The following is a 22,834-nucleotide window of genomic DNA, read 5'->3' on the forward strand; positions in this document are numbered from 1 at the left end:
CCCTCAGTTACATCACCCTTGTATAGACACTCTATATACTCCTTCCACATTTCTGCTCTCCCTTCTTTGCTTAGGACTGGTATTCCATCTGAGCTCTGGATATTCATACAGATGGTTGTCATTTCTCCAAACATCTCTTCAATTTTCCTTTAGGAAGTAGTGATACATGCTTCCACAATCTTTTACATTTCTCCTCTAGCCATCCCTGCTTAGCCATTTTGCACCTCCTGTCGATCTCATTTTTGAGAGACATTTATATTCCTTTTCGTCTGGTTCACTTAGTGCATTTTTGTATTTTCTCCTTTCATCAATTAAATTCAATATCTCTTCCATTACACATTTCTACTAGCCCTTGTCATTTTACCTACTTGATTCTCTGCTGCCTTCACTATTTCATCTCTCAAAGCTACCCATTCTTCTTCTACTGCATCTCTTCCTGCTGTTCTTGTCAATTGTTCCATAATGCTCTCTCTGAAACTGTCTACAGCCTCTGGTTCTTTCAGTTTATCCAGATCCCGTATCCTTAAATTTCTATCATTTTGCAATTTCTTCATTTTTAGTCCACAGTTCATAACTAATAAATTGTGGTATGAGTCCACATCTGCCCCTGGAAATGTCTTACAATTTACAACCTGGTTCCTAAAACTCTGTCTTACCACTATGTAATCTATCTGAAGCCTTCCAGTGTCTCCAGGTGTCTTCCATGTATATGACCTTCTTTTATGATTCTTAAACCAAGTGTTATCTATGATTAAGTTATGCTGTGTGCAAAGTTCTACCAGCCAGCTAGGTCTTTCATTCCTTACCCTCAGTCCATATTCACCCACTACTTTTCCTTCTCTTCCTTTTCCTACTATATTTATTCCAGTCCCCCATGACTATTACATTTTTGTCTCCCTTAACTATCTGAATTATTCTTTTATCGCATCACACATTTCTTCATTCTCTTCATCATGTGCGGAACTAGTTGGCATATAAACTTGCACTACTGTGGTAGGTGTGGGCTTGATGTCTATCTTGTCTACAATAATGTGTTCACTATGCTGATCATAGTAGCTTGTCCACATTCCTATTTTGTTATTCATTATTAACCTTACTCCTGCATTACCCATATTTGATTTTGTATTTATAAACCTATATTCACCTGACAAGAAGTCTTGTTCATCCTGCCACTGAACTTCACTAATTCCCACTATATCTAACTGTAATCTATCCATTTCCCTATTTAAATTTTCTAACCTACCTGCCCAATTAAGGGATCTGACATTCCATGCTCCAATCCATAGAACATCAGTTTTGTTTCTGCTGATAACGATGTCCTCCTAAGTTGTCTCCACCTGGAGATATGAATGGAGGATTATTTTACCTCCGGAATATTTTACCCAAGAGGATGCCATCATCATTTAACCATACATTAAAGCAGCATGTCCTCAGGAAAAATTACAGCTGGAGTTTCCCCTAGCTTTCATCCGTTCACAGTACCAGCACAGCAAGACCATTTTGGTCGATGTTACAAGGCCAAATCAGTCAATCATACAGACTGTTGCCCCTGAAAAGGCTGTTTGCCCCTCTTTAGGAACCACACGTTTGTCTGGCCCCTCAACAGATAACCCTCCGTTGTGGTTGCATCTACAGTACGGCTATCTGCATCGCTGAGGCACACAAGCCTCCCCACCAACGGCAAGGCGGCAAGGTCCATGGTTCATGGGGGAACCCCTCCCTATCACTTCTGAAATCCAATTATTATTCATTCATGTGCTTTTTTTTTTTTTTTTTTTTTTTTTTTTTTTTTTTTTTTTTTTTTACAGCAACACTAAGTCTGTGCAGTCTTTTAAGTGAGAAGGTATTTTGAAATAATACTTAAAACTCAACTCAAGTGCTCATCTGATTCTCGTGGCTCTTCATCGAATATATGGCTCATTTAAAACATGGCTTGCTGAAAACAATAATTTATTGTCTAGGTAGGACGAGGTTTGCTCTGCTGGTTTCTGTTTTTTTTATCATTCCTTTTATTTTGTGTCTTGTATTTCAGTATAATGTCACAAATCTGATTCCATTCTGATATAAATCATTCATTTGTGCATAACAATTCCTTAACAGTTTCATGATGATAACAATTCCATGACTTCTACTTAACAACTGCTACTCTGTAGCTACTACTTCAGAAAGGGCACAAAAATTCAATAAGTTGCAGTACAACGATGTTAAACAATATCAAGTTTATATCCAACGACATTAATACACAATTAGTTCTTTTGCAAATTATTACAAAAACATATTATAGAATAGAAAAAACTTCCAAAATATAAGTTTTATTGCCCAGATTGCAGTTGATACATATCCTGATTACTAGTTCAGAAAAGTTATATTGCCATCTTCAGATCATTGGATACATAAATTATGAAGGCCGTATGTGTGGCATATTGGCATCTAGCCATTGAAAACACACAGGTAAACTCGCAGAAAAGACACTCCCATGCAAGACTAAGTACACTAAAATAAAAGCCGTACTTTATCAGTTTCTGCAGTTACGATTTTCATTCTAATGTACTTAGTGTTCCATGAGGGTGTTATTATTCACATATCCGATGATCTGAAGATGGCTATATAACTGTGCTAAAACTAGGAAACAGAATATTTATTAATTGTGATCTGGGCAATAAATTGTTTAATATGGAAGCTTTTTTTACACTGATATAGAGATTGCTTTCCTTCTGACAGCGTAAGAACATAACATAATATAGAATGACATTAATAATTTCAAATCTATAGTACTAATAAAGACAAGTCATAGTTTAACTTTGTTACCAAAAATCTCCAAAAATTCGTGACCGATTTACTTCAAAATTTTACACGGTACTGTAATAAATGTTCAACAGACATAGGTTTCATGTTTTTTAAATATATATGTAGTTTAATGTTGGTGCCAAAAATCTCAAAATATTCTTGAGAGATTTACTTCATTATTTTACGTGATACTCTAATAAACACACAGAATGACGTAAGTGACCTTTTTTTAAATGTATGTGTACTAAATAAAAGAGAAACAATATAAGGAATAGGATAGATTGCTACTCACCATAAAAATGACGTATTGAGTTGCAGATAGGCACGACAAAAAAAAACTGATGCATATGCAGTTATCGACCAAAACCTTCTGAAGCAGAGAAAACATACATTCGCACAAGAAAGCACACCCTATTCACACATAGCCACTGTCACACTTAGCCGTCACCACCAGCAGCTCTGACAGGAATGCGACTGTTAAGTGAATAACAATTTGGAATGGGGCGGGGAAGGGGAGGAATAGCAGGGTTTGGATGGAGGGGGGGGGGGGGGGAAGAGCAGTGTCTGGCAGGATGTGGAGAGATTAGAGACCGCCAGACACAGCACCAGGAGGTGGATTAGAGGGGAAGGAATGGGCAGTGAAAAAGGAGGAGAGTGGAAAAGGAGGGGAACAGAGAAGGGGAAAGGACAGACAGGAACATTGGCAGAGGGCGGCACACAAAAGAGGATGTCAGAATGTGAGAGGGGAGGAGGTGATAGGAGGAGCAGGTGGATACTCTTGGGTGGAGGGTAACGGGGGAATGGGTTGCCGTAGCTTGAGGCCGGGATAATTTCAGGACTGAAGAATGTGGTGTAAGGATAACTCCCATCTGCACAGTTCAGAAAAGCTGGTGGTGAAGGGAAGGATTCAGATGACCTGGGTTGTGAAGGCCATTGAAATAAAGAATGTTATGTTGTGCTACAGGGTGGTCTACTTTGCTTCTGGCCACAGTTTGGCAGTGGCTATCCATCCTAGTGGACAGCTGGTTGGTAGTCATACCACAATAAAAAGCTGCGCAACGGTTGCAACACAGCTGATACACAATATGGCCGCTTTCGCAGGTGGCCCGGCATTTGATGGGGTAAGATAAGCCTGTGACAGGACTGGAATAGGAAGTGCAGGGTGAGTGTATTGGACAGGTCTTGCACCTAGGTCTTCCCCAGGGATATGATCCTTGTGACAAGAGGTTAAGATTGGGAGTGGCATAGAGATGGACTAGGATGTTGTGGAGGTTGGGTGGGTGGTGGAACACTACTTTAGGAGGGGTGGGAGGGATCTTGGGTAGGAAGTCCCACATTTTAGGGCATGATGGGAGATAATCAAAGCACTGATGGAGTATGTGGTTCAGTTGTTCCAGACTGGGGTGATATTGTGTGACAACTGGCACACACTTTGGTAACCAGCTCTTCGGCTCTTGGGGGTGGTGGGAGGATTGGGGGTGTTTGGGGAAGTGGAACAGGAAGTCTGTTTACGAACTAGGTGGAGGTTGGTTGGGTGTGGAACACTACTTTAGGAGGGGTGGGAGGGATCTTGGGTAGGAAGTCCCACATTTTAGGGCATGATGGGAGATAATCAAAGCACTGATGGAGTATGTGGTTCAGTTGTTCCAGACTGGGGTGATATTGTGTGACAACTGGCTCACACTTTGGTAACCAGCTCTTCGGCTCTTGGGGGTGGTGGGAGGATTGCGGGTGTTTGGGGAAGTGGAACAGGAAGTCTGTTTACGAACTAGGTCTAAGGGGTAGTGCCTGTCTGTGAAGGCCGTGGTGAGACCTTTAGAACACTGAAAAATGGATTTCTTGTCACTGTAGATTTGCAGTCCCCAGTGAGTGAGGCTGTATGGAAGGGACATTTTGATGTGGAAGGGATGAGAGCTGTCAAAATGTAGATACTTTCGGTGATTGGTGGGATTAATGTCGATAGAGGTGTGGATGGAGCCATCAGAGAGGAGGAGGTCAATGTCCAGGAAGGTGGCACACTGACTTGAGGAGAACCAGGTGAAGTATATGGGAGACAAGGTGTTGAGGGAATGAGGATAGGGTGTCTTGGCCTTGACTCCAGATCATGAGGATATCATCAGTGAACATGAACCAGGCCAAGGGTTTCAGGTTCTGGGAGGCTAGGAAGGTTCCTTCTAAATGGCCATAAACAGGTTGGCATGGGAGAGTGCCCTGCGGGTGCCAATGGCTGTGCTGCAGATTTGTTTGTATACCTTCCCTTCAAAGGAGAAGTAGTTATGTGTTAGGATGAAGTTAGGTAGGTGAAAGAGGAAAACAGTTGTGGATCTGGAGTGTGAAGGATGTTAGAAGAAATAGTGTTCAACAGCGGCAAGACCATGGGCATGAGGGATATTGGAATTAGGGAAGTGGCGTCAACAGTGACCAGTAGGGAACTGGGAGGTAAAGGAGTGGGGACATTGGAGAGTCGATGAAGGGAGACTTTGATGTGAGAGGCTAGATAACAGACAGTTGGTTGGAGGTGTTGGTCAATGAGGGCCGAAATCCTTTCCATGGGGGCACAATAACCAGCTACATTGGGGCATCCATGGTTGTTGGGTTTGTTAATTTTGGAGAGCATGTAGAAGGTGGGTGTGCAGGGTGTCATAGGAATGAGGAAGGAAATGTATTCAAGGGAGAGGTTCTGGGAAGGACCTATGGCTTTAAGCAGGGATTGAAGGTTATTTTGGACTTCTGGATGGGATCATTCTGCAAGTTTATGGGTGACAGGTCAGGCAATTGGCGGAGACCTTTCACCTGGTAGCCACTGCAACTCATCACTACAATGGTGGAGCCTTTGTCAGTAGGGAGGATGATTAGATTAGGATGTGTTTCGAGACTTTGTATGGCTGTCCTTTCCTCTGCTGAAAGGTTGGTGTTCTTAGGAAGGGACCTGTGGAAAGATGGTGAGGTCAAGTTGGAGGTAAGGAGTCCCTGTGAGGTGAGTAGGGGGAGTTAGGTGGGAGGAGGGGATCACAGTTGCGTGGTGACTGTTGGAATTAGGTTGACTTTGGTTGGGACGATTGATGGCAAAGAAGTGTTTCCATTGCAGGCACCAGAAAAAGAAGATTAAGTCCATGACAAGTCCAACATGATTAAATTTGGATGTAGGGCTAAAGATGAGGCCTTTGAATAGGACTGAAACTTCTACAGGGCTGAGGATTTTGGTGGAAAGGTTGACAACAGTATTCCGGAGTTGTTTGGGCTCTGGATTTGGAGTGTTGGTAGTGGGTTCTTGTGGGATGTGGAAAGCTGAAAATGTCTGTGTGCTGCGAGAGGTTGACATGGAGGAGCACTGTGGCTAGGATAGGGGTTGGACACTGGTGCCCCAAGAAGGCAGTAAGATGTCAGCAAATTGGATAACTTATGAAGGTGGTGTCTGTAATGCTCTTCCAGATGCTGGAGAGCAAGGGATTCAATTTCAGAAATATGTAGTAGGAATTGCACACTAGCAGTATCTTGCGGATGGAGGCGGGGTGGTTCTAGGATGCCTGTGCCATGGAAATGTGTTTTTGCAGTACCAGGTTTATGAGGAATAAGGACTGATGGAATCTGAAAAGGTGGAGGTCATTGTGAAAGGAGGGGTGGGATCCAGAGAAAAGAATTTTTATGGTTAGGCCATTTGGGAGGATTTCATGGTTTAGGCAGCATTTAAGGAACAGGATATGAGACTGGATTTTAGCCAAGAAAAGGTATACTTTTCTGAACTGGTGCAGAAAAATAAAGCAGGCGTCCATTGTAGCAGGGATGGCGTTGGTAAAACTGGAAATGACATAGGAAATAGGTAAATGAGGTTGTTGGGAGGAGCTAGATGACAGATAAAGACCAGTAAAAATGCTTAAAGGCATGCAGAGACATGAACAGATATGCAAAAGGCACATAGATACACAAAAAAATGCATACACATACACAGAAATATGCACATATATGTGAAAATACACACAAATATGTAAAAATTGTACAAAAATGTGTGAAAAAAGGAATGTATGAAATGTGGATGTTTTTGTGCCGTGTGGAAGTTTGTGTGCCACAGGTAGGTGGGGAAAATAATACATGAAAATACGCAAGGATGAGTGAGGAAATGTGATCAATATGAATAATTATAATAATTGGAGGGAGGGATTTGAGACAAGAGATGCTGCACGAACAATCTGAGCGTTCACTTAGCCTTACATTGTGCACATATGGGATCATTGATACAGTGGGGCTCAGAAGTCACATTGTGTGCGGTGTGGAAGGTGATGAAAATACACATGAAGGAAGAGAGAGAATGGACACTGAGAACCATAATGCTTTGGAGACAGTAACGAAGGAAAATAACACAGGATTGTGGGATGGAAGAAAAGCTGTTAACAAAATCAAATTATGGAAACTCAAGATTGGAATAACGACAATATAAAGATAGAATATATAGCTACACACCATAAAGATGGTCCATTGAGTTGCAGACAGGCACAGCGAAAAGACAGATACACTTGCAGTCATAGGTCAAAGCCCCCCATAGCAAGGAAAACATTCACACAAGCAAGAAAGCAAAAGGAGAGGAGGGGGAGCAGGGAAGGGGAAATGATGGACAAGTACATTGGCAGAGGATGGCACACAGAGAGAATGAGGGAGTGTGTGTGTGTGTGTGTGGGGGGGGGGGGGGGGTGATAGGAAGAGGGGCTGGAAACTGTTTGGTGGAAGGTGTGGGGGCAGCAGGTTACTGTACGTTGAGGCCAGGGTAATTTTGGGAGCAGAGAATGTATTTGAAAGATAACTCCCATCTGTGCAGTTCAGAAAAGCTGGTGGCAGAGGGGAGGATCCAGATGGCCCAGGTTGTGAAGCTGCCATTGAAATCAAGCATTTTGTATTCCGCAGCATGTTGTGCCACAGGATGGTGCGGACCTAGTTTACAAACAGATTTCCCATACCATTTCCCCACACACCCCCAACCCTCCCACCACCCTCAAGAGCCAGCTACAAAAGAGTGCCCCATTTGTCATCCAGTACCACCCAGGACTAGAACAACTGAATAACATACTCCATCAGCACCTTGATTATCTCTCATCATGCTTTCATATGTGAGACATCCTACCCAAGATCCTTCCTACCCCTCCTAAATGGTGTTCTGTCACCCACCCAACCTCCACAACATCCTAGTCAATCTTTATGCTACTCCCAAACCTAACCCTTGTCACATTGGCTATATCACTGGGGAAGACCTAGGTGCAAGACCTGTCCAATTCACCTGCCCAGCACTTCCCATTCCAGCCCTGTCATAGGCTTATCTTAATCCATGAAAGATTGAGCCACCTGCAAAAGCAGCCATGCTGTGTACCAGCTGTGCTGTAACAATTTCACAGCTTTTTATATTGGTATGACTACGAGCCAGTTGTCCGCCATGATGAATGGCCACCACCAAACTGTGGCCAAAAGCAAAGCTGACCACCCTGTGGCACAACATGCTGTGTAACATAACATGCTTGATATCAATGGCTGCTTCACATCCCAGGCCATCTGGATGCTCCCCTCCATCACCAGCTTTTCTGAGCTGTGCAGATAGGATTTATTCTTACAATACATTCTCCACTCCCAAAATTAACCCAGCATCCTGAACCTACAATAACCTACTGCCCCCTTACCCTGCACCCAACAGTTTCCGCCCCCTCCTCCTATCACCTCCTCCCTCTCACACTCCCTCATCCTCTTTTTGTGCTGCCCTCTGCCAGTGTACCTGTCTGTCCTTTCCACTTTCCTTCTCTCCTTTTCCATACCTCTCCTTTTCTGATCTCCTTCTTTTCCTCTCGTTTTCTACTCCCCTCCTTTTCCTCTCACCTTCTTTTTCTCTCCTCTCCTTTTCTGCTCTCCTCCTTTTCCTCTCCTCTCCTCTTCTTTTTCCACTCTCCTCCTTTTCCTCTCCTCTCTCCTCTTCTTTTCCACTCTCCTCCTTTTCCTCTCCTCTCTCCTCTTCTTTTCCACTCTCCTCCTTTTCCTCTCCTCTCTCCTCTTCTTTTTTGCTCTCCTCCTATTCCTCTCCTCCTTTTCCACTCTCCTCGCTCCCTTCTTTTGCGCCCACACCCACATGATGCTGTGCCTGGCATCCCAAGCCCCTGCACGTCCTCCCAGATTGTGCTTTCCCCCTTCCCCCCAATACCCTGCTATCCCAGCCCTTCTCCACCCCACTCCAGATTGCTATTCAAGTGACAGTCGCATTCCTGTTGGAGCTGCCGGTGGTGGTGGTCGAGTGTATGTGAGGTGTGCTTGCTTGTATGAATGTGGGTATGTTTTCTTTGCTAAGGAATGGTTTTACTGATAGCTGCATGTGTATCAATCTTGATATTAGCAATGATCAGTTCCATTGCATGGGATAAAAACTGTAGAAGAAGACCAAGGAATGAATATAGTAAGCAGGTTCAAATGGATGTGGGTTGTAATAGTTACTCCAAGATGTAGAGGCTTGCACAGGATAGAGTAGTGTAGGGAGCCGAATCGAACCATTCTTTGGACTGAAGACCTGAACAACAACAACAACAACAATAACAAGCTTACAGTGAAGTTTGTGCATTTCACTCCACTGAAAATAACACAAACCTATAAACTTTCTTTTCCTTATTATGTGCTTATAATAGCGTGATGTTGAAGATGTTTAAAATTGATAATCATATTTCACTCGTAGTAAGTTTTATGGGGTTCTTCATTGACAAAAAAATTAATAAAGCTGGGGAATAACACTGTGTGCAACTAACCAATTATAAAAAATGTCTGACTCTTGAGATGTGGGCACAGATTTTTGGCTGTCAGGCAAGCCTCGTGCGATACTTGCATGTACAGGAATTACCAGATGATTGCCTTAGAGAGTTTGGCCTGTTGACTAGCATTGAAACACTGCTGGCTGGCTTGGCAGAAATAGCTGAGCAGCAGCTGATTTAGATTTGCCTGTAGTGAAAGAAAATCTTTGCAGTGTGGAGAGATGGAAACTTTGATTCTGTGGAAATGAGCAGGACAACACCTGTGCCCATTTCACATTCTTATTACTGATGGTTTGTAATTTCTGTATCTGAACCATTCATTCCTAAAAGAATGTGATGTACAATCTTTGTCAAGTTTTGTGCTGTCATCATCACAGAATCAGTAGTCTTCATCAAATGACTCCCTTTCATTGCAGTAGTTACAAAGTGTATACTATATATGGTAGAACATTGATTTGAGAATTCCCTCAGACCCAAAGAAGTTAAACTCTCTTCTCCCCACCCCCGTCCTCCTTCTGTGGTGGAAGAGGTGGAGAAGTGTCTTGCTTGATACAGTAGCAGAGGGTTTCATAATCAAATCTGAACATCAGGCTGGATACATCATTCAGTATGAGCAGAATGATGAATTGTAGCTGTAACTGGAGGAATTTCTTTGCCCTGCTGTATATCCTTGGCACTGATAATTTCATGTATCAATCAGACTTTCTGAAGGAATGAGTGTGGTGATACTGCTGCTCTGCGAAGTATAAATTTCTAAGCTAATGGATGTCTACAGATTCTCAGTATCATTTATTTGGTTTCCAACAATAGCACATTTGCTGGGGTTAAATTTGTAATGACCTGACAAATTCTAATTGCACTGTACTTCATGGTGTTAATTTCATTGGGAACATATTTTGGGGCATTGCCATACAAAATGCTACAATTATTCAGTACTGAATGAAAGAGGCTGCAGTATAGGGAGGGTCACACCAATATGTTGGAACAGCAAAAAAGAGGGGAAAAAAAAGAAAAAAATTCTGTGACAATCTTCGCATGGGAATGAAATGTGTGATGTGTGACAGATAGCAGAAATGTCTTCAAATGTAGTTTAAAGAGCTTTCTCCTTAACAACTCCTCTTGTACCATAGGGGAATTCTTGAGTAGAGATAATCAGTCATTGTGAATTTAATCTATGGAACAAATAATTAACTAGCAACATGAGGGAAAGGTAGACTGCTACTCACCATAAAGATAACACGTTGAATTGCAGGAAAGATGCTTACACATTTAACTTTCACCCAAAGTGTTCTTCAGAAAAGCAATCACACACACATTCATTCGCACAAGCAAGCACACCTCATGCACACACTTATGATATCTCCGGCATCTCAGACCGGTATGATAACTGACTAGCCATCTAAGTGACTAACTTATGTGTGCTTCTCATCATACTTGAGCCACTGCAAGTACTACACTCAGTTCTTTTCCACTCCTTTTGTGGTATATATTCCAAATGTCTGGACTGTGTCATTTTGCTGTCTACATAAATACCTAGCCATTTGGTTGAGCTTTTGACAGGAATGGTATATGGCCCTAGATGAAATGAGACTAACATATTATTCCAATGACATCTTGAGAAGATGACAGATGATGTTCTGAGAAGCTAACACTGATCATCACTGATTTTGTCCAAATTGATAACATATCCAGGGGTTAGCCAGTCAGTGGTTGACACAACAGAAAGATTACAGAACAGTAAACCAGGGGTTGTAGGATCTGAGATAACTCCCTAAGTGGACGCCCTTCCCCCTCCTCCACTCCCCACACTGCAAATAAACAGAAATAATGCTCAATATAATGTATTTATTACTATTTTCATAAAAGTCATGGGAAGGAAAAGCAAAGGAAAATTTGGGATTGCAAATAAATTCACTAGAAAAGATCATACTTGCAGCGTCCATGAGGACTAGGGTCTTCCACACTTTGCCCCATAATTTTTTTTTTTCTATAAACTTTACGCTCACTCCTTAAATGTTTACTATTTGGTTAAATTTACTCTGTAAAAAAAATCTGATCTCACTAGGATCACACTAACCTGTGCCAACTAGAGCATCAAATTTTAATATTGAGTATTTTAGGCTTTGCAATTTTTAGTCAGTGTATTAGTTATTGATGACTGCATAAAATCAAAGTTAAACACTAAAATATTTACTTTTTTAGTATTCTTGAGACTCCCCCCCCCCCCCTCCCCCCTCCCACCCTCCCACCCACCACACACACACACACACACACACACACACACACACACACACACACTGTTTCTCTCTTACAATCTGAGTGTAGTCTAGCATGTTCTTGAACACTATGTAATTCCTTTTGCTCCATATCTACGATCAATAGTCCCTGAAAGTCTTGCATTAATGTAACACGTCTCTCATCAGAGTCATTAACTGTCATTTTTGCATATAAATATAGAGTGCTGCTCATTCATGCCAAAAGGCATTCTTGAATAAAACTGGTAAGAGGGCAGATTTCTGCTGTTGCTTGACATGAAGTTGGCTAATGTTTTCTCTGAAATGAAGATGAGATTGAATTAGGAGACCTAAATTAATGAATTAAAACCAATAATAAATGGTAATCAGAATAATATTAAACTTACCTCCACAAAAATGAATCTACATCTACATCATACTCCACAAGCCACCTAATGGTGTGTGGCAGAGGGTACTGTCGGCATCACTATCTGATCCCTCTAACCCTATTTCACTCGTGAACAGTGAATGAGAAGAATGATTCTTGGTAAGCCTCTGTATTGGCTCTAATTTCTCAAATTTTCTCCTCGTGGTCAATACGCAAGTTGTATGTGAGGGGAAGTAATATGTTGTGTGACTCCTCCTGAAAAGTGCTGTTCCTCTTTCCGTGAGGCACAACGTCTCTCTTGTAACGTCTTCCAGTGAAGTTTGTTTAGCACCTCTGTAACACTCTCTCGCCAGCTAAACAATCCCTTGACAAAATGCGCCGCTCTTCATTGGATCTTCTCTATCTCCTCTATCAGACCTACCTGATAGGGATCCCAGATATCTGACTCCTCCTGAAAAGTGCTGTTCCTCTTTCCGTGAGGCACAACGTCTCTCTTGTAACGTCTTCCAGTGAAGTTTGTTTAGCATCTCCGTAACGCTCTCTCGCCAGCTAAACAATCCCTTGACAAAATTTGCCGCTCTTCATTGGATCTTCTCTATCTCCTCTATCAGTCCTACCTGATAGGGATCCCAGATATGTACTCAAGAATTGGGCAAACAAGCAACTTATAAGCTACTACTTTTGTGGATGAGTTACATTTCCTTAAGATTCGTCCGATGAATCTGAGTCTTGTGTCTGCTTTTCCCACTATCTGTTTTACGTCGTCATTCCACTTAAGGTCGTTCTGGATGGTTACACCTAGATATTTTGCGGCAGACGCTGTCTCCAGCTGTTTGTCATCAATAGTGTAGCTGTATAGTAGTGGATTTCTTTCCCTATGTATGCGCAGTATGGTACACTTATTTACATTCACCGTCAACTGCAAGAGTGTGCACCATTCACCAGTTCTCTGCAGGTCATTATGCAAATTCTTACTATCTTCTGGTGTTGATACTTTGGTATAAACAACTGCATCATCTGCGAATAGCCTTAAAGAGTATCTGATGCTTTCTACTAGATCATTTATATATATTGGTAACAGCAGTGGTCCTATCACGCTTCCCTGTGGTACTCCGGATATTACCTTTACATCTGTAGTTCCGTTAAGAGCAATGTGTTGAGTTCTATCTGCAAGAAAGTCTTGAATCCATTTGCAGGTCTACTCCATAAGCTCATATTTTTTTCATTAAATGGCAATGCGGGACAGTGTCAAATGCCTTACTTAAGTCAAGGACACGGCATCAGCCTGAGTGCCATTGTCCACCGCGCAGTGGATCTCATGAAGGAACAGAACAAGCTGAGTTTCGCAGGATCTCTGTTTGCGTAATCCATAGAGGAGTTTTTCATTTTCCAAAAAAAGTCATAATTCTTGAGCATAAAACATGTTCCATAATTCTATAACAGATTGACGTCAATGATATAGGTCTATAATTGTGTGGATCTGTCTTACGGCCTTTCTTAAAAATGGGAATTACCTGCACTTTTTTCCAGTCGTTAGGAACCTTTCATTGCTCAAGCGATCTACTATAAATTACTGCTAGGAAGGGAGCAAGTTCTTTCACATAATCTTTATAGAAGCGTATAGGTATCTCATCTGGTCCTGAAACCTTTCCACTACCAAGCAATTGTAGCTGCTATTCAATTCCATGAGTTATCTTAATATCTGCCATTTCGACATTTGCATGACGGTTTAAAGGAGGGACAGTGTTATGATCTTCCGCGGTGAAACAACTTCGGAAGACCAAATTCAGTATTTCAGCCTCCTCTCTGTTATCTTCCGTTTCGGTGCCGGTGTGGTCGCTGAGAGAATGAGTAGATGATTTTGACCCACTTACTGATTTTACATACAACCAAGATCTCTTAGGGTTTTTACTCAGGTCAGTTGACAACGTCTTACTTTCGAAATCATTGAACGCTTCTCTCATTGCTCTCCTGACACTCATTTTCACTTTGTTCAGCTTTTTTTGTCAGCTGGGTTTTTACTTCTCTTGAATCTGAAATGAAGTGCTCTTTGTTTATGAAGCACTTTCCTAACACGGCTATTAAACCATGGTGGATCTTTCCCATCCCTTGAAACCTTACTCGGATCATACTTCTCTAGGGCATATTGAAGGATGCCTTTGAATTTTTTCCGTTTGTTCTCCACGTCTTCGTCCTCATCACCAAATATTTGATGCTGACTGCTGAGATATTCTGAAATTTGTATCTTGTCACCCTTGCTGAGCAAATATATGTTCCTACCTTTCTTAACATTCCTTGTAGGACCCATTGTCATAGATGCTGTCACAGCCGTATGATCACTGATACCTTTCTCTACGTTAACCAATTCAATAACTTTAGGTATGTTTGTTGCTGGGAGGTCTAAGACGTTACCTCACGAGTTGGTTTTCTAACTATCTGCTCAAGGTAATTTTTGGACAAGACATTGAGAACAATGCCACATGATTCCCTGTCCCTGGCACCAGTTGTGATGGCATAACACTCCCAATCTATACCCTATTACAACGGCATGATCAGAAACATTACTAATGATACTGTGCAAGCTCTGTCTGAAGCACTCTTACAACTAGATCCTGATCCAGGTGGTCTATAAAAGCATCCTTTGATTCCCCCAGATTAATTCACATTCGGAATTCACGATAACCTTGTTAGATTTTATCAAATTTTTTATTACAATAAACATTCCGCTATCATTGGTGCCTAACCTATCCTTACGATAAACATTCCAGTCTGAACTTAGGATTTCGTTGTCATTGACGTCTGTCTTCAACCAGCTTTCTGAATATATATCTTTTCCATTTGTAGATTCTCTCTGTTCAAATTTGCTACCATTTTGATTTTGGTTTGTACATCTGTTATTGAAATTGCTGAATCTATCCTTTCATAAGATCTCAGATCTTTTAAGAAGAAGAGATCTCCATGAGGAGGTTTTACAACTCCATTGTACTGAAGCCACAGTTTGGCATACACACTTATCATGAAAAGAGAGACATCTCTTAATACATTTTTATTGTCAATGGATAGTTCAAGTTGTGAACTTAGCAGAAACATTTTTAAGCAAAAAATTGCTCTTGCCATCTATCTTGCTTACACATTGCTCCAAGAGGGTATATTTTCAGTTTTTTTCCGAAGTCTCCTCCCAAAAGTATTACACAGAGCTCTGTGAGTTCACAGTAATTAGCTCTGTGTTGGTTTGTCTAATTCATTTTCATAAAAATCAGACATTTCCTTAATTTCTGACTCATTAAAAAACAAATCCACAATATTTTTGGCAGTGTGACAATTACTGGCATCAGTGCTTTTCCAGTTTTCTATTCAATGTTTAATAAATGGTATGTTAAGACTGCTTATTACACCAAGTACCTTACATTCAGATACACTTTCATAGGTATGATGATGGATGGGAAATAAACTACTCTCTATCCATTACGTGCTCAAGTAATGTGTTTGCCCCATTAAGACATCCAGTGTTTGAGGCAGTTGTGTTGCTGCAGAGAATTTGTATATTGTCTCTAATACCCCAGTATGTTAATGAATTTCAAACAGCATTTTTTCACTTGCTCTTCACAAGAACCGTTATGTAGTATTGGAATGCCAATGAGCTGCTCACAGTCCCCAAATAATATTGGAAGTCTTTCCTCTTTTAGGCCCATGACATTTAATGCTGGCAACAGTTTACCATCCCAGTGAACAATAAGAAGTACATGGCATGAAAACTGGTTTTATTGTTTCAGACCATTCTCTTTTCTTCTTCTGATTTTATGAAGAGAACATTGATTAATACAGAAGTCTTCAGTATTGTAACTATGTGCCCCTGCCGTCGCCTGAAGAATATATACGGTATCTTACACTCAGTTGACATCTATCCAAGGCAGCCACTATAATTTTTTAATAATGAAGTCTTTGTTACTTCACTTTGCAGCATTGTCGAATGAACTACTATCAGAAGTATGTTCTAAAAAGTCACCATCACCAAAGTTAACTTCATCAGAACTTGAAAATGTCTTCTCTGATTCCTCAGATGATGAAGAGTTTAATACAGCAGAACATGTAGAAGTAGATGTTGTGCACTTTTGTTTCTCTTGCCTCGCCCTTCCTTGTTTATCCACAAGTATGTGGCTTACTCCACCAAGGGAGCCTTTACGCCAAGGATCTCTTTGTTGAATTAAAAACATCCTACCTTCCTACAACTTGATCATTTGTAGGGCATAGGTGTGTGCAATATCACATAAATTATTCACATTACTTATAAACTTATTTTCACAGTGCTTAACCCCCCCCCCCTCCCCACCCCCCCCCCCCCCCACTTCGAAAGCAAGTTAATAAATATTTTTGAACAATGCTGAATAGCTCGTGTCGTTATTCTTGCTTTCTCCCAAGATACAATGCACTCACGAACCACAAGATTAACTCTTTCATTAATGGTTAATTTTACTTTTTGTAAGCTTCCAGCACTTCTCTATTTGATGATAGTCTGTGTCCTGTTATTTGGTGATTTTTGTATCTCGTATTAAAAATATACATTTCTTGGCACTGCATAACTGATGTGATGCTTCAGTTAGTGACTGGAAAATAAATGCCACACGATCAATAACAAATAAACAACTGACTGCACTGCACATGCACATACTGATTAGCTGAGGTGATGTCAGTGCGACAGCTGCAAATAGTGCGAAAGATCGTATTCCTCGTCTGAGTTTGCACTTTAGTCGTCACGGGTTACAATGTTTCAATTGCAGCAAAATTTTGTACAGACAAGTTTTTGAGTCATTCAAACTATATTTGCGGGTGAGTGCTAAGTCAGAAAATAAGGGACACCTTAATGAGGACTCTTCAAATCATTTCCCAAGAAGATACTGTAACTATAGCGCGAAGGACTTTGTATTCTGTTGGTTCATTTTTACCTTCGAGCAGTCCTCAGCATACAGTATGCTCCCGGCACTCTTTTGGGCCAAGGATTCAAAAACTGATCAATGAGAACTTTGAAAAAAAATAGGAACGTGAGGATTGAGTGCAGTCGTGCAGTATTAAAGTGACTCTCCCAAGAAGCGGTCCATTGGTGCAACCCTGCAATGTCTGTTTTTTGTCGTCAGTTAAAGAATTTGATTAAAAAGCTTCACATCCTGAGAAGAGTGCATCAGAATACATTCCACTGTACACCACCAGCTATCCTTGCCAATGTTTAGCGAAATGATGTGTTACGCTTGGTTTGCTGCCAAACTATGTGATGACAGTGAACTTTTTATGAATGTAAATCAGGTTTGCTTTGCTACAGCAGTTTTAAAATAACCATGAAATTATAAATTTGTGGCAGTTATAACATGTGCAAGATGCGCAGTTATAATATATGCAAGATGCTAGAAAATTACTGCTTCTGCTGTTTTTATGACGGATATCACACTAACACATGTAAATCATCAACTGTAAAATAATAAAGGCACCTAATTTTGTATACGAAGTTCTCGTGTCTGCTTTACAATCCCTCCCAGGAAATTTATTTGCAATCACAAAATTTCTTAGAGTAGGCGTGGTTCACTTATAAGTCCAATTTCATATGACCGTTCTGAGATTACTTCAGCCACCTGCTTCTGACACAATAATGTCACTTTGGGACTTATCAATGACATATAGCTACAGATGTCAAGGTCAAAATAGCATTTCTACATGGGCAGTGTACAATGAGTATGTAAGAGGGTTCAGAGGTAAGTTCTTAGTTGCAGGTCGAAATAGTCTTTCTACGTCGGCAGTGTGCAATGAGTTTGCAAGAGGGCTCAGAGGTGATACCTATGGTACTTCCCTGTAGAGTGTATGTGGCCTGTAGAGTAAGTTATCTCTTCATTGTATGGAAATTACTCAATAGTGCAGTATATTGTAGTTGCAGTAGATGAGATGGAGTGGGAACTAGACTTGGTGCATCAGTAAACTGATATCCGCCCTGTCGCATGCACCTTCGTAACTTCCAGGAATAATACTGTCAAATAGTCTTATTTTAAGACTTGTGGTTCGATGTCCATTGTTAATAGGCTCAAGGAATTCGTCTTACAGAATCAGTAACTAGTTATTGATATTTCACCCACCTTTGTGAGAAATAAAACTGACGCAACTGCATCAAATGCTCAAGGTGTGCCGAATTTATGCTGGAAAGGCACTTACAAGTTTGAAGTAGCTTCAACAAAAAAATGTGTACTGATGAGCCAAAACATTATGAACACTGTCGACCGCAAAATTGATGGCATTTCTGTCACACAAGGTGATAAGGAAAGTATATAAGGAGAGCAGGCGAATCGAGAATCATTCTAGTGGTACTGGTGCAAATGGGGAAATCCATTGACATAAGGGACTTTGTCAAAGGACAGATCGTTATAGTCCACTGACTTGTAACAAGCATCTTGGAAACAGTGAAACTGATTGACCACTTGCATGCCATTGTTGTGGAAAGTGACTGAAGGGTGCTGACACAACGATAGGCAATGTGGTTTGAGCATCCAGGCCTCATCATAGAATGTGGAGGTCAGAGGCTTGCCCACACTCTAAAACTGAGTATGTCGGAATCTGTGGCATATGTCGCAACAGATTACAATCCTGCTGTATGCACAGGTGTTTTGGAGTGTAAATTGTTGAACATGATCGCAATATCATCATCAGTTACAAATGCAATGGATATGGGATTATCGAGATTCAACCATGGATCAATGGCAATCTGGCACCTGGTCAGATGAATCGCATTCCTTGGTTCACCAGGTCATTAGCCATGTACGGGGTGCTGTTGTCAAGGCAAGTAGTTGCCTCTGATCACAATAACAGTTGAACACTCTTGTCTTTTTGGAACTTGGAAGAATTACATATGTGGTAAACATTTCAGCAGAGAAAGAGAGAGAGAGAGAGAGAGAGAGAGAGAGAGAGAGTGTGTGTGTGTGTGTGTGTGTGTGTGTGTGTGTGTGTGTGTGTGTGTAAAATGAGTCATCTCAAGCAGGCCTTGCAGATACGGATAGTATTCAGTAGAAATGCAGCTTCATTTAATGACACATCATTAATATTCAAATAAGCTAGTTATTTCACTCTGTATTACCATTCACACCTTTGCTTTCCAAGTGTAGAAATAGCTAGTCCTTACACTGATTAATGTAAGTCGTAGATATTTTTCACAGTGATGCATTATTTGCATTACTATATTTACAAATTGAGTTTGCTCTTTACACACAATTGTTGAGGAGATTAAAGGAGTTATCTCCTAATCAAGTTATATAAAATCTAGTACATCAGTTGGGTATTTCATATCAAATAAATTAGTGAAAATTTTTTCTGCATTCTTCATCTAGGGAAAGAGGATGAAGAATAGGGTGTGTAATATAATTTAGAGCAAAAACTTCAAATAGTTATTAAAAGTATTGTATGATTACTGACACTTTCTCTTACATAAATACCATGTTTCTAGTTTGCTGCCTGCACTCATTACAGTATCAAAGTGCTTTTCAAATTCTTACAGTAATATATTTCGTACTGTTCAGTACAAAAGTGGGTGGCAGTGCATACATATTGGTTCAGAGAGCCTCACATGAAAAACTCCATCAAACTGCTGATAAACCTGAACTTCAGAACTTAGAGATTTAAAATTTGAAGAGTTCACAGTAGCAATTATTGTCAACTTTAACAATAAAATTAACCTTATTATCGTGTTAACCAGTTCAGTTAAAAATTCTTACCCCCCTAACATTGACATAATTTTTTTAATCAAATTCTACCTTTGGATTTTTCTTTTACAGGTTGGAAGCACCCAAACGAGGAAACTGCCTATGACAAGATGAAATACAACACTAATATAAATACTACCAGAAGTGTAGATACATTATGTATGTTCAGTATGTGTCTCTTGTTTTGTATTAATGCCTACAACTGATGACAGACTGCACTTGTTTTCATTTTAAATAGTGCTGCACATCCGTGATTTAGAATATATTGTATTGTGAAAGTCAAACATTTTACCTGTTTTTCATGTTGTATATAAATAATCCATGAACACACACACGTTATTACAACCTTTATACAAGGCGGTCAGGAACTGTCTGAAAAACTAATAAGGGTGTTGCAACCTAATTCAAAAGCAAATTTCCCTGGCTATCACACCCAATCCTGGTACTGTCCTTCCAAAAAACCAACTTAGGAGTACACCTCTTGTCACTCAGTATTATCCTGGTCTTGGACATATTAATCAGCTACTTTGACAAGGCTATGATTTCCTAAAATCATGCCCTGAAATTAGATCCATTCTGTCTGATATTTTGCCCATCACATCTAGAATAGATTTTCTTTGCCCACCCAATATCCACAGTACCCTTTCAGATCCTATGCTCCTTCTGTACTCATTTTCCTACCCTACAGCTCGTACTCCTGTGATTATTGCTGCTGGAAGATTTGCCCTATCTATGCACCCACCACCACAACCTATACCAGCCCTGTAACTGGCAAAATGTATACTTTCAAACAGAGAGCCATCTGTGTAATGACACCTGTCGTATACCAGCTGGTACGTAAACACTGTTCAGTTTTTTACATTGGCGTGACTACCACAGTTATATCAGGATGAAGGGACATAGGCAGAGGGTATATACTGGCAACACTAAAATAGTGGTGCAGAGCTTGCTCTACAACACGAATTGTGACCTCAGTGCCTGTTTCACCACACATTCCATCTGGATTCTTCCCCCTAAAACAAAACTGTTGTTGTCAGCATGGTGTGAGATGTGTATAATATGGATTGCTGATAAATAAAATATTTTCAGACTTGTAACTGTTGAATGTTTATGCCAAAAGTTGTACCAGTTTTTGCAGCCACAATAATAATGTGATCCGCAAGAATGTAAAAAATGGGCCTTCACCAGCTGAGATGTAACTATCTCAACAAATTGATTGAATAAACAAATGCAGAACTACTCATTAATTTAGAGATGAAATGTTGTTACAAAAATGTTCATGAAATTTACATAACTTTAGATCTGCATTCTTGGTGTGTAGCTTAGCTGCAAATACTCCTGAGCTCTTCTGCTGTGTTACTATACGTGCAAAACTAAATGTGTGATGTATGAAATAAATTCCAGGCACAGATTTTCCACAAGATTGCTTTATTCACATGCAGGATGTTCGGTGGCAAAAAATATGCAAAGAAAGTTCTACATGCTGTGCAGTTTCTGGTTTGTAACAAACTGCCTCCCTGCTGTAAGCAAACCACTGGTATTTATATGATTTACAACCATGGACAATCAGAATTTACGAATTTTATGAAATGTAAGTTAAAGGTGTGTAACAAAATTAATTCACATACAATAGAAAAATAATGCATTACAATTTTGTGTGGACACAGTCATAATTAAGTTAAGAATTCTGAAGTAATTTACAAGTTTCCAGAAAATAAGAATACATATTACATTCTAGTTAATTATAGTCCAAAGAAAGAACAAAAAGTATTCCTGCCATTTGTATGAATTGCAGACATGTTTGTCAAAAATAGCTAGCAGGTTTGCCAAAAATAAATTTGTAAGCTGCAGAAATATGCTTTCTTTAGGTAGGTTATTACAGCTCTTCAGAAATATTAATTAACAGACTCATTGCTGTAGCAAGTTTAGATCAATAACTTAGTAATATTTGTAGCATATTCACAAACTTGTTATTGAGTGCAGAATACAATAGCAAATTCAGACGTTACATTAGTTGCCTTAAAAAGCCTAATTACTGGTATAGGTACATTGTAGCATCGTAAACAATTAAGCATAAAGTAAATGTAGTCTCTTCAGGCGGTGGTAAAGGATGCTCCAGGAGCTGTTTTATTACATACAGGACACCAGTTTCTTAGAACTCTACAGATGGGAAGTGGTGTTACATGTCCTTGGTTCTCATCATCTACCTGGCCTTTATTTACATTAATTTCTTTGTTGTATTTCTTTCTGTACCCTCTTTTCATTTTCTATATCTTTTATGATCTGACCTGTCTATTCATCCCCCCCCCCCCCCCCCCCCACTCCACCTCTTAACTTTCTGTTCTTATTAAATTATGTGTGGTGTTTTTTCAGTTATCCCTGTATTGCATATTCCCCTATCTTCCACCTTTAAGCTCGCAGGTTCTCAAATCTCATCTGGTGTAGTCTCCCATGACCCTTGGTTCTGGGCAACTTTTCCAGACTCTCCCCATTTCCATAACCCCACCATTCCTTTCCCTTCATCCATTCCTTCCATTTTATATGTGTGTTCTCCTGATGCCATTCGGCAAGCAGAATTTTTATCAGTCCCATTATATTATACCACAATATAAGGAAAAGAGAGATTGCTATTCACCATAAATATGACATATTAGGCAGGGACTAGACTGCCAACAGGCACAGAATTGGGAGGCTGGGAACAGAAAGTGGAGAGTGAGAAAGGAGAGGAGTGGAGAAGGGGAAAGATGGGTGGATGCGTTAGCAGAGAATGGCACTCAAAGAGGGTGGGAGATGAGAATAGGCAGGAGGTGATTAGGACAGAGGGGCTAGAAACTGTTGAGTGTAGAGTGTGGGGACAGTAGGTTACCATAGGTTGAGAATGGGATAATTTTGGGGGCAAAGAATGTGTTCTAAGTATAACTCCTGCTC

At 40.4% G+C, this 22,834-nt stretch overlaps 1 protein-coding gene across 2 annotated transcripts in view; it reads left to right on the forward strand.

Annotated features, from left to right (window-relative positions):
* LOC126484170 (structural maintenance of chromosomes protein 6) overlaps window positions 1–21,003 on the forward strand; it is a 198,795-nt gene extending 177,792 nt beyond the window's left edge. For both annotated transcript variants that reach the window (XM_050107576.1, XM_050107577.1), the window contains exon 20: window positions 19,979–21,003. In XM_050107576.1, the coding sequence (XP_049963533.1) occupies window positions 19,979–20,012 (34 nt within the window). In that variant the 3' untranslated portion in view covers window positions 20,013–21,003. The remainder of the gene's footprint in view (window positions 1–19,978) is intronic.
* Window positions 21,004–22,834: the final 1,831 nt, after the last annotated feature.

This window comes from Schistocerca serialis, chromosome 6 (assembly GCF_023864345.2).
Source record: "Schistocerca serialis cubense isolate TAMUIC-IGC-003099 chromosome 6, iqSchSeri2.2, whole genome shotgun sequence".
Lineage (NCBI taxonomy): Eukaryota > Metazoa > Arthropoda > Insecta > Orthoptera > Acrididae > Schistocerca > Schistocerca serialis.